At 43.2% G+C, this 16,761-nt stretch overlaps 1 protein-coding gene across 4 annotated transcripts in view; it reads right to left on the reverse strand.

Moving 5' to 3' along the window:
• Positions 1 to 16,761, reverse strand: part of rnf19a (ring finger protein 19A, RBR E3 ubiquitin protein ligase) — an 89,544-nt gene that overhangs the window by 16,225 nt on the left and 56,558 nt on the right. For all 4 annotated transcript variants that reach the window (XM_038810106.1, XM_038810105.1, XM_038810104.1 and 1 more), the window contains exon 5: positions 7,837 to 7,999. In XM_038810106.1, coding sequence (XP_038666034.1) covers positions 7,837 to 7,999 — 163 coding nt within the window. The remainder of the gene's footprint in view (positions 1 to 7,836; positions 8,000 to 16,761) is intronic.

Consider the following 16,761-nt stretch of genomic DNA (forward strand, 5'->3'; position numbering starts at 1 on the left):
GCAGAGCAGTTGCCATACCAGGCTGCGATGCAGTCAGATAGAATGCTTTCTATGGGGCATCTGTAAAAGTTGGTACGGGTTAATGTGGACATGCCGAATTTCCTTAAGTTTCCTGAGGAAGCATAGGTGCTGTTTTGCTTTCTTGCTCGTAGCGTCGACGTGGGTGGGCCAGGGCAGGTTGTTGGTGATGTGCACACCTAGGATTTTGAAGTGCCAACCATCTCCACTCGGCATCATTGATGTAGATGTGAACGGCACTTTGCTTCCTGAAGTCAATGACCAGCTCAATAGTTTTGTTGCTTTAGGCAATCTTAGGTTCCCCAACAAGGTAAAACATTCTCCCAACATTTATCCTGTCAAGCCCCTTAAGAATTTAGGCAGCACGGTGGCACAGTGGTTAGCACTGCTGCCTCAGTGTCAGTGACCCGGATTCAATTCCGATCTTGGGTGACTGTGTGGAGTTTGCACTTTCTCCCAGTGTCTGCATGAGTTTCCTCCGGGTGCTCCGGTTTCCTCTCAGTCCAAAGATGTGGTTAGGTGGATTGGTCATTCTAAATTGACCGTTTTGGGTCCAAGGTTTAGGTGGGGTTACGGAGACAGGGCGGGGGTGTGGGCCCAGGTAGGGTGCTCTTGGGTCGGTGCAGGCTCGATGAGCCACATGACCTCCTTTTGCATTTGCAGGGATTCTATATTTCAGTGGGACCACCTCTCATTTTTCTAACCCCTCGGACTATACGCCTAGTGTACTCAATCTCTGCACAAGGGACAATCCCTTCATCCCAGGAATGAGGACAAGAGCCTGATTTGGTCCGAGCGCTAGAACGGGCCTGGTTTGGTCCGAGCACTGGAACGGGGCCTGGTTTGGTCCGAGCGCTGGAACGGGGCCTGGTTTGGTCCGAGGGCTGGAACGGGGCCTGGTTTGGTCCGAGGGCTGGAACGGGGCCTGGTTTGGTCCGAGCGCTGGAACGGGGCCTGGTTTGGTCCGAGCGCTGGAACGGGGCCTGGTTTGGTCCGAGCGCTGGAACGGGGCCTGGTTTGGTCCGAGCACTGGAACGGGGCCTGGTTTGGTCCGAGGGCTGGAACGGGGCAAGGTTTGGTCCGAGGGCTGGAACGGGGCCTGGTTTGGTCCGAGCGCTGGAACGGGGCCTGGTTTGGTCCGAGCGCTGGAACGGGGCCTGGTTTGGTCCGAGCGCTGGAACGGGGCCTGGTTTGGTCCGAGCGCTGGAACGGGGCCTGGTTTGGTCCGAGCGCTGGAACGGGGCCTGGTTTGGTCCGAGCGCTGGAACGGGGCCTGGTTTGGTCCGAGCGCTGGAACGGGGCCTGGTTTGGTCCGAGGGCTGGAACGGGGCCTGGTTTGGTCCGAGCGCTGGAACGGGGCCTGGTTTGGTCCGAGCGCTGGAACGGGGCCTGGTTTGGTCCGAGCGCTGGAACAGGGCCAGGTTTGGTCCGAGCGCTGGAACGGGGCCAGGTTTGGTCCGAGCGCTGGAACGGGGCCTGGTTTGGTCCGAGCGCTGGAACGGGGCCTGGTTTGGTCCGAGCGCTGGAACGGGGCCTGGTTTGGTCCGAGCGCTGGAACAGGGCCAGGTTTGGTCCGAGCGCTGGAACGGGGCCTGGTTTGGTCCGAGCGCTGGAACGGGGCCTGGTTTGGTCCGAGCGCTGGAACGGGGCCTGGTTTGGTCCCAGCGCTGGAACGGGGCCTGGTTTGGTCCCAGCGCTGGAACGGGGCCAGGTTTGGTCCGAGCACTGGAACGGGGCCTGGTTTGGTCCGAGCACTGGAACGGGGCCTGGTTTGGTCCGAGCGCTGGAACGGGGCCTGGTTTGATCTCAGCAATGGAACGGGCCTGGTTTGGTCCGAGCGCTGGAACGGGGCCTGGTTTGGTCCGAGCGCTGGAACGGGGCCTGGTTTGGTCCGAGCGCTGGAACGGGGCCAGGTTTGGTCCGAGCGCTGGAACGGGGCCTGGTTTGGTCCGAGCGCTGGAACGGGGCCTGGTTTGGTCCGAGCGCTGGAACGGGGCCTGGTTTGGTCCGAGCGCTGGAACGGGGCCTGGTTTGGTCCGAGCGCTGGAACGGGGCCTGGTTTGATCTCAGCAATGGAACGGGCCTGGTTTGGTCCGAGCGCTGGAACGGGGCCTGGTTTGGTCCGAGCGCTGGAACGGGGCCTGGTTTGGTCCGAGCGCTGGAACGGGGCCAGGTTTGGTCCGAGCGCTGGAACGGGGCCTGGTTTGATCTCAGCAATGGAACGGGCCTGGTTTGATTTGAGCGTTGGAACCAGGCCTGGCTCTGTCTGAGCGTTGGAATGGCGCCTGACTTGGTCTGAGCGTTTGAACGGCGCATGGCTTGGTCTGAGCGTTTGAACAGGGCCTGGCTTTGTCGGAGCGTTTGAACTGGGCCTGGCTTTGTCGGAGCGTTTGAACAGGGCCTGGCATGGATAGAGCGTTGGAACGGGGCCTGGTTTAGTCTGTGGCTAACCGTTTTCAGGTCCTCCGATTTGGTTATTTGCTGACAGTTTACCCTCGTCGCTTCACAGGATGTACATTGTTTTCCAAGAACTGGAGCTGCTAATGTTGGCTTCAATGCAGCACCTTTGCTTAGGTTCTGATCCGGATCTTTCCAGAATGATCATTGCATTAAAAATGTGGCTCGTGTCTTCATCAGTCTTAATGGCCACTGAACCAAAGAGTCCTGAAATTATGTCTAATTTCTGTATTAGCAATAAAATAGAATCATTAAAAAAAAAGGAATGAGGATGAGAGGAGATTAGATTGAAAAGTATAAAATTCTAACAAGGCTGGACAGACTAGAATCAGGGAGGTTATTGTCCCTTGTTGGGGAATCCACAAGTAGGGTACACAGTCTCAGTATACAGGGTAGACCATTTAGGGTTGCAATGAGGAAATATTTCTTCATTCAAAGGGTAGTTAACCTGTGGAATTCTCCACCACAAGAGGCTGTCGAGGCCAACTCACTTAATGTATTCAAGAAGTGGAGATGCCGGCGTTGGACTGGGGCGAGCACAGTAAGAAGTCTTACAACACCAGGTTAAAGTCCAACATGTTTGTTTTAAACACTAGCTTTCGAAGCACTGCTCCTTCCTCAGGTGAAATTTGAAACAAACATGTTGGACTTTAACCTGGTGTTGTAAGACTTCTTACTGTATTCAAGAAAGAGATCGATAACGTTTTTAGATTTTAATGGTATCAAGGGGTATGGGGAGAAAGCGGGAATACGGCACTGAGATAGAGGATCAGCTGCGATCGTATTAAATGGTGGAGCAGGCGCAAAGGGTCGAATGGCCTATTCCTGGTCCTATTTACTTTCTATGTTTCCACAAATCAGTCAAGGTTAATCTTTATTTCACTGAAGCTGAGTATGCCCTTCCAAAAGTAAGGAGGTCAAAACTATACATAGCATTCCATTGTGAGCGCCACAAAGATCTAAACAACTGAGACGAGGGAGGGAAGGAGGGTGGGATGAGGGATGTCAAAGGGTTGTGGAATGCACAGGAGGAGGTTTAATCTGCACAAATTAGAATTCTCAGACACCAGTTGATTTAGAGAACTGGTTTAAAAACATGACTTCTTACTGTGCTCCAAAGAACACTAAAGCTGACATTAACACTGATCCACTCTTAAGAATTTCAAAGATTATCTTATTTTAGTGCACACTAGCTGGCATTTTTTCATCCAACTTTGAGAAGGTTAGCCAGAATAAAACACCATATTGATATTACCGATGTTAATCGAATCAATGGCTAACTAGGCAACCGAGTACACAGCTACTGCCCAACAAATGTTTTTTTTTAAGTGACAATCTAGATTAAAATGAAGGTCTCTCATCAGCCAATGGTGCTCTCAACTGGTCACATTAATATACTTCATAACATTAGTCATAACACAAACAACTGTCCAATCACATTTCAGCTGCAACACAAAGAGGAAATAAAAGCTGCAAAACAAATAAATCAGACATCAGAGCTTCACACAAAATATTAAACTGGGCTGAGTGCCACAGGGTATTGCACAATTCTAAAATCTTCCTCAACAGGCAGTATCTAGTTATTATTAATTTTATATCTTGCCTGCCTACTGCAAAGGTTATTTTGCAAAAGTAAAAAAGGTCAATGTAGTTGATTTTGTTCCCTGAATTTACACATATTCAAATACATTATCTGCAGCTTATCCTTCCTTTACAAAAATGTACATCTCACCTAAAAGGTGAACACTATTGCCTTTTTCCCTCAGGTCATGATAGGGAAATATTACAAACTTGAGTCTAGAAATGGGGTCCAAGATGTAGCACGCAATTTAGGGGCTAAACAGACTGAGGGAAAAGACTGCTAGCAGATGCCTTGGTTCACCCAGGATGATCCATTCAAGATCCATTGTCATTCGGGACAACCTTGTTTCACCAGCCATTAGCCCAACACCGAGTCTGATGACCTATTTGTCATTCACTGGATGGTTAGTTGCATACAAATGGCACAGCTCTGTTCTTTTGCATAAACTGGAGTGGGCAATCAGCCAAGATAATGATAATCGGTTCAAGTATGGAAACCTGAGAGAACCGTTGTTTGAGAGGCTGGACAAGGCTGCAAGAGCAAGAGAGGGCACGAGAGCGAGAGGGAAATGCTGTTTTGAACAGTTACAGCAGAAGGTTGTAAAAATCAACCAAAGGAGTCATGAAAGATGCCACCGAGGCAGGCTCTGGAAAAGGATTCTGAACAAATATCCCCAACAGAAGAAAAAATTGCTTTGGAAATGCAAATATTACCTTGGCCTGTCTGTGCAAGCGATATGATTTTTCAAAGTGATGTTTAAATGGGATAAAAGTTCAAATATTGGTTTATTTTCTTTTGTTGGAATAAAGTTTGTTTATAAAATAACCACGCTCTATTTCTTATATCATCTATCTTTCCACACCGCATTAAAACTTTAAAAAGTTGTGGCATCTTGTCCAGTCTCTTAGCCACTGTTGAGACCCGACCAGGTGTCTATAACACTCACAACAAAATATATTTGTTGAATATGCATGAGTTTCTTAGTCTTCATTTTAATTATTGTTTTCTTTAGTTTACAGTCCTGAATTGGCAAACTCATTCATGACTAAAATGTTAAAATGTTATTACAATTTGTTGAAATTCACTACTGATCATTTGGAAGAAGAAAATGAACACATTGATGTCAGGTCACCCAGCGGCCATTTCATCACAGAGCACAACCACGGTAGTGATCATCATTGGGGAAATCTACTGCTTCCTCAACCAACTCCTGACAAGGATACATTTCCTGACAAGGATACATTTCCTGACAAGGATCTATCGACAGCAACCAGAACACAGTCTAACTACTTCACACTGATCATTTGAGGAATTTTAACTTTAACCCACTTATAAACCAGTGGATAATGGTAGTGTACAATATAGCACTGAGCAACACTGAAGACAGGTATCTTAACAGCATGTCTGGCCCATCGAGAGATGAAATCCCATTTGCTGTGCCACTCCATTGGTCGATAAACACATCTTATTTTCTCCTGAAATAAGATTATAGATTGCATCTCAAAAATGGAATTTTAAAAATTGAACTCAGCTTGCCAAGGAAGTGTGCAAATTGGGTGCTTTTTGTAATTAGGTTTTAAATGTTGCACAATGCTGCACAAGTACACAGGTGCCAAGTTCCAGAAAACACTGTAGAAAAGGGCGTTCCCTTTTTCAAGTGGTTAATACTGGGCCACTGAGCAGTAAGCATTCAGTATAAATACAGGCTCCATACCATCATGCTGGAATTGCCTGCAAACTACTAACTGTGTATAAACAAGGGGACTTAATATTTTCCCTAGACAGCAAACACAGTGACTTTCAAAATGAAGAACTGAAACCAATGCTGCAGTTAGAATTGAGAGCTATAAATTGAATACAATTGGCTTTACTAAACCTTGGTACGGATAATTGTACAAAGTTCTAAAATCATTACAACTTTTTTAAATTTAGAGTACCCAATTCATTTTTTTCTATTAAGGGACTATTCATAGAATAATAGAATTTACAGTGCAGAAGGAGGCAATTCGACCCATCGAGTTTGCACCTGCCCTTGGAAAGAGCACCACACTTAAGCCCACACGTCCAATCTATCCCCGTAATCCAGTAACCCCACCTAACCTTTTTGGTTCGATATCAGGTTCTTTACAATGAGAACTTAGTTTGCAAGCAGATGCTGAGACGCTTAAAGAGGTCAACTACACAGCTTTCAACAGCTTGTTCCTCACCTCAAAAAGGAGCCGGAGTGCTACATCAATCGGATAACAAACAGCAGTAAATTGTATCCTCCCCAAGAATCTGCGCTTTTAAATAATACCATGTTTTTAAAAGTACTTAATTGTTCTTTTTAACAATAGATTCGAAATTCCTTTTTATTAAAGCCAGTAAAGGAGGGGCTTCACAAAATATTTTAAATGCAGTTTGATTTTAAATGTGTTTCATAAAGTAACACCATGGCCTCTGGGATGTTTTGAGATTCAAAACTAACATTCCAGGAAGTACTGAAGCAGCAATTAAACTCAGAGCTAGTCCATGTGCAAATTTGATCACTGAGAATACAAAATACCTTGGATCCAAATGGTTAAAAGTTAGAGCAGACAGGCAAGTTCAGATTTGAATAGATCACTTCTAGATGCCTGCTGGGGAAAAGACTTCACGGATGGTACATGCGTGTATACTAAATGATAGGCATATGCGCTGCAGAGAATTGTGCAAACAAGATCAGCTGGTTTGGAGACACAAAGATTGCTGCACAAAGACATTTAACAAGCTCAGTTCTCACTTTAGAGTTTGCTGGTCTTCTCGAGAAAGGTTAGCATCAAGTCATTCAGTGGCAGGATCACAGTCAGAGTTCTATATTGGCCTTAAGATTTAGGGTTACTGACTGTTCTGAGATACTGTTCTAACAGGCTAGCCAAAGTAAAGGTAAGGATGATGGAACTGGGCAGAAACTCAACTGGGAGTGATGTCCTGTATGTTCAACTCGTCGCCACAATAGGCATTTCCCGTGGTACTACTTTACAGCGAAGCGCAGAGATGTTTCTTTATCTTTATGTCGTCTCTTGCACAATCGGCTGGGCACAAAGCTCATCAGAAACCGATTTTCTTGCAGAATGTGTTCATTTTATTAACATTTAGAATGAACCTTGAACTTTTTAAATGGCTTTATAAATATTGTGTTAATGATTTGGCATGTCAAATATTTTAGTGCTGCTCACAATCATTCTCTTTTTTTTGGCAGTCTTGTCATTGGAAATGTCTTGTCATTGGAAATGTAACATCACATAGTGGAGCTGAACAATTTACAATGTCACACAAAAAGAGTAAGAAAGAAGCATTGTTAAATGTTTCTGAAGCTTACTGGCTTGCCGGAAATTTAAACATGTACTGCAGTCCTGCAGAAGAATAAATATTGGGCTTTCCTTTCCCAACCCCTTATTTTCCACTGTCCTGCCTTCATACAGTTCCCCAGCCATCCCAGCATTAAAAATTAGGAATTTGGATGTTCTACTGTCATTAAACATGAAATTACTTCTAAACATGTTTGAGCATTAAGAAACCTTCCTTACGAGGACCGTGCTGCACAAAGGATACTATTGTGGAGGCTCTCACCTACAAGTGTAGTCATTCAAGAATCATCCTGCATAGGACCCAGGATTTAAAATTCAGGAATGAAGAGGATTTGGAGTCCTCAGATGGGCACTGCAGTTATCATTGCTATTGGGAAAATGTACTGTACATTATGGCTGCAAATCAGCACAAGTTTCAAAGCACTTTAAACACCAATGTCTATACTGTACCTTTCGGCCTACATATACAGGGATGCCAATTATCATGGCCGGAATTGCAATCCCTGCAATGAGAGCGATTCCTACTGGAGCACCAACCAACGTGCCAAGCTGCCACAGAATCTTCTTTTTACGACTCCAAGGTTTCTTTCCCCAAAACGTACAGCCAGAAGGACTAGAAAAAAGGTAAAAACACAAATAATGATAAAAGACCCAGTTATTGAGTAAATTGTACTTTTTAAAAATACCATTTCACAAACGTGAATACTTTTGATAACCAACAATAGCACATTTCAGAACAAAGGTACTTTAAAATATTCCAAGTGCTACACATACATGGAAGATCATTTGAAATGTATAATTAATGCAATTTCCTGGGGGAAAGGTTTAAACAATTGATTTTTCAACTAGTTTCCTGAAATTATTTGAATTGTAGATGAAAAAAAAAATCACCTCACAATGATCTGAACAAACCACTGAAAATATCACAAGCAAAACTTGTGTTCCTTAATCTGTTATCATATGTTCACTCGACCAATGATTTTGAGCACTCAGCAAATCATAATATTAAGACAACTAATAAAGCAGTTTCATTTATTTTCTTTCATTTTTTTTTTGTTATAAATTTAGAGTACCCAATGCATTTTTTCCCCAATTAAGAGACAATTTAGCGTGGTCAATCCACCTACCCTGCACATCTTTGGGTTGTGGGGGTGAAACCCACACAAACACAGGGAGAATGTGCAAACTCAACACGGACAGTGATCCAGAGCCGGATCAAACCTGGGACCTCAGCGCCGTGAGGCAGCAGGGCTAACACACTGCACCACCACGCTGCCCATATTTATTTTCTTTCATGTAGGGAGAGCTGTCATATTAACGGCACTTACCCAGTTATCAACAGAAGCATAAGCTGGGTACCTTCTCTTTGGACAAGCTAAATAATGGGGATTATGGTACAACATTTTTTTAAATCTGGTTTGTCATCTTGTGAGTAGTCTTGACAAGGGTTTAATTGCAAGTTCCTTTCCACTTCTCCTTCATTATCCCTCAAATCACAATTTAAAAAAAATGTAGTTTCTATTCATGGCCCCCCCCCCCCCCCCCCCCCCCCCCCCCCCCCCCCAACCCCCTCCACAGGCTATTCACCAATGGGAAAATAGTGCCGATTCAGAAAAAAGCTGGTGACTTCTGATATAGATCAGAGGAGCAACATAAAGTTCTATCCATTTAAAATAATTAAATTCCATGTGTAGTGGTTTAACCATTCCAACACTGGTTGGTCTTTCAATCAGTCACAGTTCCCACCATTACAGTGTTTAGGGATTGGAAGTAGAGACCCAATGCCAAGCAATCAGAGGTCACATTCCCATTGCTTTTCAAGCATCGTGATTGGGAAGTAATGGCTGCCTGGTCAGTGCATTCTTTTCAGTCAGTCTGATCCCCTTGTTTTCTCTCTTGAATGCACTGACATCTGGTGATGTACTTGCAGAACTGTGAACAGCCTTCAGGTACCTTGCACAAGTTGGTATTATAATTTTACACGACAGATAGCAAGTTTAAAAAAAAAAAATACATTTTAAAGTACCAAATTACTTTTTTATAAACAATTAAGGGGCAATTTAGCGTGGCCAATCCAACTACCCTGCACATCTTTGGGTTGTGGGGGTGAGACCCACGGAGACACGGGGAGATTGGGCTAACTCTAAACAACTATGACAATGTCTTTTTAGTAAAGGTGAGTTTAACCAAAGCATATAAGCCAACTGGTTCCAAGGACAGTGATGCGGGCCGAGATTGAACCTGGTTCCTCGGCACCGTGAGACAGCAGTGCTAGCCACTGCGACACTGTGCCGCCCCCAGAGAGATAGCAAGTTATCCAAATTCTATTCTGCCCACACTAAAATCCCACAAATACATCAATGCAGAGTGACGTGGAGCAGAATATTGGCCATTTTATCAGTCTTAGCCTCAGCAGAACTAAAATCACCACACTATCCAAATTGTGATTCTAGATACACAGATTGGAAATTGAACTTGGAACCAGTTGGCTTATATGCTTTGGTTAAACTCACCTTTACTAAAAAGACATTGTCATAGTTGTTTAGAAAGTTTCTTTTAAAAAAAAAGAATTGTCAAAGCAGTTAGAAGGTGGAGAGTATTTTTCCTGGGACCACCCAAAAGAGTATTCTTCAAAGTGTTTTCTCTAATGGGAGAGACAGATTGTGAACTTTTCCTATATGTGGCCTTCCAGAGGACTGGAATCTGCAGTGGGTAAAGTCGAATTACAGTTTGGGCGCTAAATTTATATATATATTTTTTAAACAAGTTCATAGAAAACCATGCTACTTACAAATAGTCTGAACAGTATATATATATATTTTTTTAAATATAAATTTAGAGTACCCAATTATTTTTTCCAATTAAGGGGCAATTTAGCCCGGCCAATCCACCTATCCTGCACATCTTTTGGGTTGTGGGGGCGAAACCCACGCGGACACGTGGAGAATGTGCAAACTCGACACGGACAGTGACCCAGGGCCGGGATTCGAACCCGGGCCCTCAGTGCCGTAGACAGCTGTGCCACCGTGCTGCCCCTACAGTATATATATTTAACATAACCAAGCTACATTGAGAAATCTGAAGAGTTAAGTGAGTGGGCAAAGATTTGGCCGATGAGAATAATGGGAAAATGGTTGTCCATTTAATAGGAAGAATAGAAAAGCAATATATTATTTAAATGGAGACAACATATAATGGTATTTTACAGAGGGAACTGAGTGCCGTCGTGAGTTATAAAATCACACAAGTCACAAAAAATTAGCATGCCAGTACACAGGAAGTAGTTAGCAAGGCAAATAAAATGTTGGCCTTTATTGCAAGGGGAGTATATACATAAGTAGGGAACTCTTGCTATAACTCTACAGGGTATAGCGAAACAGGGTATAGCGAGACCAGGCCTGGCCTATGCACAGTTTTGGTCTTCTTACTTAAGGGTATACTTGTATTGGTAGCAGTTCAAAGAAAGTTCACTAGGTTGGAATTTTTTTTAAAGTTGAAAGTTGAGCTTGTTGGGGCTATATTCATTCGAGTTTAGAATAACGAGAGGTGATCTTACTGAAGCATAAAAGATTCTAAGGCAGGGCAGCACGGTGGCGTAGTGGTTAGCACTGCTGTCTCACGGCGCCGAGGACCTGGGTTTGATTCCAGCCCCGGGTCATTTTCTGTGTGGAGTTTGCACATTCTCCCAGTGTCTGTGTGGGTCTCACCCCCTAGCCCAAAGATGTGAAGGATAAGTGAATTGACAACGCTAAATTGCCCCTTCATTGGGAAAAAAATAATTGGGTACTAAGATTCTGAGGCTTGACAGGGTAGATATGAGAGGATGTAATAATAATAAGTTATTGTTGTCACAAGTATGGAAAGGGGTGGTGTAGTGGTATTGTCACTGGACTAGTAACCCAGAAACCTGGAATAATGCTCTGGGGTCCCAGGTTCGAATCCCGCTTCTTCTGATGGTGAAATTTGAATGCAATAAAAATCTGGAACTGAAAGTCTAATGATGACCATGAAACTATTACTGAAACAAGTAGGCTCACATTAATACTGCAATGAATTTACTGTGAAAATCACCTGGTCACCACACTACGGCGCCTGTTCAGATACACCAAGGAGAATTCAGAATGTCTTTTGGGATTGGGGGAGGAAACCAGAGCACCTGGAGGAAACCCATGCAGACACAGGTAGAACGTGCAGACTCCGCAGACAGTGACCCAAGCCAGGAATCGAACCTGGGACCCTGTCGCTGTGAAGCATAACCACTGTGCTACTCTGCCGCCTAGATGTTTCTCCTCATTGAACTAGAAGTCACAGTTTCAGAATAAGGGGTCTCCCATTTAAGATGGAGATGTGGAGGAATCTCTCTCAGAGGGCCGTTAACCTTTGGAATTCTCTATTGCAGCAAGCCGTAGCAGCTGGGACATGGCAACAGATCAATGGCTGAGTTAGACAGATTTTTGATCTACAAGGGAATCAAGGGTTAAGGGAGGAGGCAGGAAGTGGACCCAAGGCCACGATCAGATCAGCGATGATATTACTGAATGGCGGAGTAGGCTCAAGGGGGCATATGCTATGTACCTGTACCAGTTCCAATTTCTTTTTTTTTTAAATTTAGAGTACCCAGTTCATTTTTTTCCCAATTAAGGGCCAATTTAGCATGGCCAATCCAACTAGCTTGCATATTTTTGGGTTGTGGGGGCGAAACCCACGCAAACACAGGGAGAATGTGCAAACTCCACACGGACAGTGATTCAGAGCCGGGATCGAACCTGGGACCTCAGCACCGTGAGGCCGCAGTGCTAACCCACTGTGCTGCCCTGCTCCAATTTCTTATGGTTCTTCAGTAAATGTCACACATTTCATTCAGAACAGATAATAAATTATGTCAATGACGTTGCTTAAAAAGATTATGTCGGCAACATTGAGTTTTAACAAAGAAATGGCTGAGGAACTAAATTCCTCAAACTAAATTCGTACTTTGCTTCTGTCTTCACAAAAGACAACATGAACACTGTACCAGAAATTCTGAGAAACACAAGTTTTAGAGAGGAACTGAAAGAAATTAGTATTAGTAAATAAATGGTTTTGGGGAAATTAATGGGATTGAAGGCAGACGTATCCCCAGGGCCTGATCTTCATCCCGGAGAATTTAAGGAAGTGGCCCTAGAAATAGTACATCCATTGGTGGTCATTTTCCAAAATTCTGTGACTCCGGAATAGTTCCTACAGATTGGAGGGTATCTAATATAATCCCGCTATTCAAAAAGGGAGGTAGAGAGAAAACAGGGCACTATTAGATTAGCGAGCCTAACATCGGTAGTAGGGAAGTTGCTGGAGTCCATTACCAAGGATTGCATAGCACAGCATTTTGAAAGCAGTGGTGAAATCAGACAACGTGAGAATGGATTTGCGAAAGGAAAATCATGCTTGACAAATCTACTAGGAATCTTTGAAGATGTAACTAGTAGAGCTGATCAAGAAAAAAAACGGTGGATGTGATTTATGCAGACCTTCAGAAGGCTTCTGGCAAGGTCTCACATAGCAGATAATATATAAAGTTAAAGCGCATGGCATTACGGGTAGTGTCTTGAGATAGAAAGAAAGCTGGTTAGCAGACAGGAAGCAGAAATTTGGAATGATGGGTCCTTTCTGATTGGCAGGCGGTGATTAGTGGGGTACCGGAGGGATCTGTGCTGGGGCCCCAACTGTTCACATTATATATTAATGATTTGGATGAGAGAACTAAATGTATTATCTCCAAAATTTGCAGATGACACAAACTTGGGTGGGAGGGTGAGCTGTGAGGATGATGTAGAGATGCTTAAACCGGATTTGGACAGGCTGAGTGAGTGTGCATGCATGACAGATGCAGTATAACTTGAATCAATGTTGAGGTTATACGCTTCGGTAACAAAAATAGGAAGGAAGACTATTATTTGAATGGGTGTAAATTGAGAGAGGTGGATACTGAAAGAGACCTTTGTGTCCTCGTGCATCAGTCGCTGAAAGTAAGCGCACAGGTAGAGCCAGCAGTAAAGACGACAAATGGTATGTTGGCCTTCATAGCGAGAAGTTTTGAGCATAGGAATAAAGTTGTGTTACTGCAAATTTATAGGGCATTGGTGAGGCCACACCTGGAGTATTGTGTGCAGGTTTGGTGTCCTTATCTGAGAATGTTCTTTCTATGGAGGGCATGCAGCAAAGGTTTACCAGGCTGATTCCTGGGATGGCAGCACTGTCATATGAGGAGAGACTAAGTTGGTTGGGATCATATTCATTGGAGTTTAGAAGAGTTAGAGGGGATCTCATAGAAACTTAGAAAATTCTAACAGGATTATACAAGGTTGATTCAGAAAGAATGTTCCCAATGGTGGAGGAGTCCAGAACTAGGGGCCATAGTTTGAGGAAGAAGTAAAACTTTTAGGGCTGAGGTGAGGAGAAATTTCTTCACCCAGAGAGTGGTGAATCCATGGAATTCGCTACCACAAAAAGTAATTGAGGCCAAAACGTGTAATTTCAAGAAGGATTTAGATATAGCTCTTGGGGCTAAAGAAAACAAGGGATATTTTTTTGTGTGTGTGTGTGTGGGGGGGGGGGGGGAAAGAGAGAGAGAGAGAGAGAGAGAGAGAGAGAGAGAGAGAGAGAGAGAGAGAGAGAGAGAGAGAGAGAGAGAGAGAGAGAGAGAGAGATCAGGGTATTGAACTTGATGATTAGCCATGATCATAACAAATTCCGGAGTCGGTTCGAAGGGCCGAATGCCCTACTCCTGATCCTATTTTCTATGCTTCTACGTTAACATTTTAGAGATGTAATTTCCATAGATAGAAATTATTTTTTATTTTTTTTTAAAAAGATAATGAGCAAAGTATTATAGATCCCAATGACTTTTCAATAGCTTGTCACTTCCTCCTTTATCCTTGGTAATGCTACAAAGCCTCAAATTAAAAATGTATTTTCAGGATTTGTTTTTTAAAGTATTAAGGAACCATCAAAGGGCCTGGGCACAAGATAAACAAAGAAATGCTTGGATCCACTTGAATATTGATTTTTTGATCAATTGGGCAATTAAATAATAAGGGAATTGATGATAACCAAACCTCCCTTGTATTCCTGCAAACCAAGTCACAGAATGCAGCTGGCCACCCCAAATTTTGAATTGTGCACTTAGGTGCATAAACCCTTGAATCTATATTGATCCTTAAACCTGCTTCAGACTTAAATTTCTCCACATAAATGCTGCTGATTTGATGAATCATTGCCATCGAGTTGATCCAGTGACATTAAAAGAACAATTTAGAATGCAGCGGGATGCGATTCGAAGAAATTAACCCCAAAGCTATTAACCTTTGAAATTTCGACCAAATTGCGAGTGCTTGAAATCAGCGTACAAATCGCTATTTATTTGTTGCACTATTTTCAAAGGAAGTATGGTAAATATGTCAATTCTGTATTTAACAAAAATAAGGGAATTATAGCGCCCCATTACTTCAGACTATAGCTATTCAATTTTCCTCCAGAAAATTCAACAGCATAGACGGTCAAACCAAATTCTGTGTACAACTGCCTATAGATCATTCTAAACTTGCTTCGGTTGGTAAGCATACTTATCTGTAAAGAGAAAAATACGTTTCGTTGATGATGAGAAAGAAGCTATGTTATTGGCATAACCACAGTTACAGAAACATTAAAGGAAGTAAACAGATTCGGTTCCCATACAAGTGATACACTTCCCATTTCATTACGGTTTACGGTGTCACTTTAGTGTAACTGACAACTAAAAGTACTGGAAATGGCTGCCTTTTCAAGCAGACAACAGAAAATTGCAGAAAGCTACTGTGAAAATAATGGAAGAGCTGAATTAGGAAAACTGCAATACTGTGCAGAAAGCAGCCATTATTTTTAAGTCCCGTGAGACCGAAGAATGAAACTTCTCCTTCACGTTGTAGTAGTATGTTTCATATATGCAATTCTCACAGCAGTAGTAAAAAAAAAAGAATCTGAAACCAAAACTTTATTTTTAAGTCTCCATGATAATAAGTAATCAATGTTACAGTTGAAGTAGAAATTAAACTTATCCATCAGATATTTCTACAATTTTCAAGGATTGAAAATGAACCCAGTCTAACATTAGACATGCTCTGCCAATTCACCCGAATACTGGTAAACTGCACCTGATGTTGCCTGCAGTCAGTTGACGTTTTTACATACAGGAATTAAGCGAGGTTGGGAGTCATTTTAGAAACTCATTTGACAGAGCCACATAGTGGACAGCATCACCAACTACATTGTGACAGCTGATATGACAAATATCCTGACACATTGAATGGAATTGTACACGACACGATATTTGTCAAATTCCTGTGCACATAGGTAGGAAGTTTAAGTTCAAGTGTAGTCTTCAGATGAGGCACGGTTAGAACCCAAGAGATAACTGAACCTAGACATGCAGCTTTAATTCAGCTCCCAATTTAAAATGAAATTCCACATATCCAGTTTCCAATTCCACGTATCCTCTGTCCACAGTTATTATGAAAACGGTTTACAAAAGTTGGTTGAGCTGTAATTACAACCTCCTGTCAGTGGTGGTGCTGCAGTACCTTCACTCACAGCCAAAGCTAATATAGGAATTTATAACGAAAATAACTGACAGGAAGGGCATGCAGACATAGAAAACAAATCAGGTTCCACATGTACACGGATGACACCCGGTTCTAACCTCATCGCCACCTCCCCTGACCCCTCCACACCCAATTTGGCACTGCTTGTCCATCATCCAATACTGGATCAGCAGAAATTTCTTTCAATTAAATACTGGGAATTCAGAAGCAAAAAGGGATCCTGCCACAAATTCCATTCCTCAGTCACAAACTCTATCCCTCCCCCTGGCCACAGTCTCAGGCGGATTTGGATTGTTTGCATCCTTGATGTCCTGTATGAATTTAGCCAAGTTCCTGACATCATGTCCGCTTGACCACTAAGAATTAAACCTCATCCGTGCTTTGATTATCTTTAGTCCAACGCACATCCGGCTGGCTTCCTACCATTCACCCTCCGAAACTGGAATTCATCCAAAGTTCTGCTACCAGCATCCTAATTCACACCAACTCCGGTCAATCATAACACCTGCGTTCGCTGATCGAATTGGCTTCAATTCAACAACGTCTAGATTTTTAAATGTTCATTTCAGTTTTTAAAGCCCTCCTCTAGCCCTACAATGATTTGTATGCACCTTTCCAATTCTAGCCTCTTAAATATCCCTAGATTTTCTTAACTCCACACTCGAAGCTGTGCCATCAGCCAACTAGACTGCAAATGCTGGAATTCCCTTCTTAAACCTTTCTGCCTATGGTTTCTTAATTCCTACCTCTTTGACCGAGC

Source organism: Scyliorhinus canicula, chromosome 10 (genome assembly GCF_902713615.1).
Source record: "Scyliorhinus canicula chromosome 10, sScyCan1.1, whole genome shotgun sequence".
In the NCBI taxonomy this organism is placed as follows: Eukaryota; Metazoa; Chordata; class Chondrichthyes; order Carcharhiniformes; family Scyliorhinidae; genus Scyliorhinus; species Scyliorhinus canicula.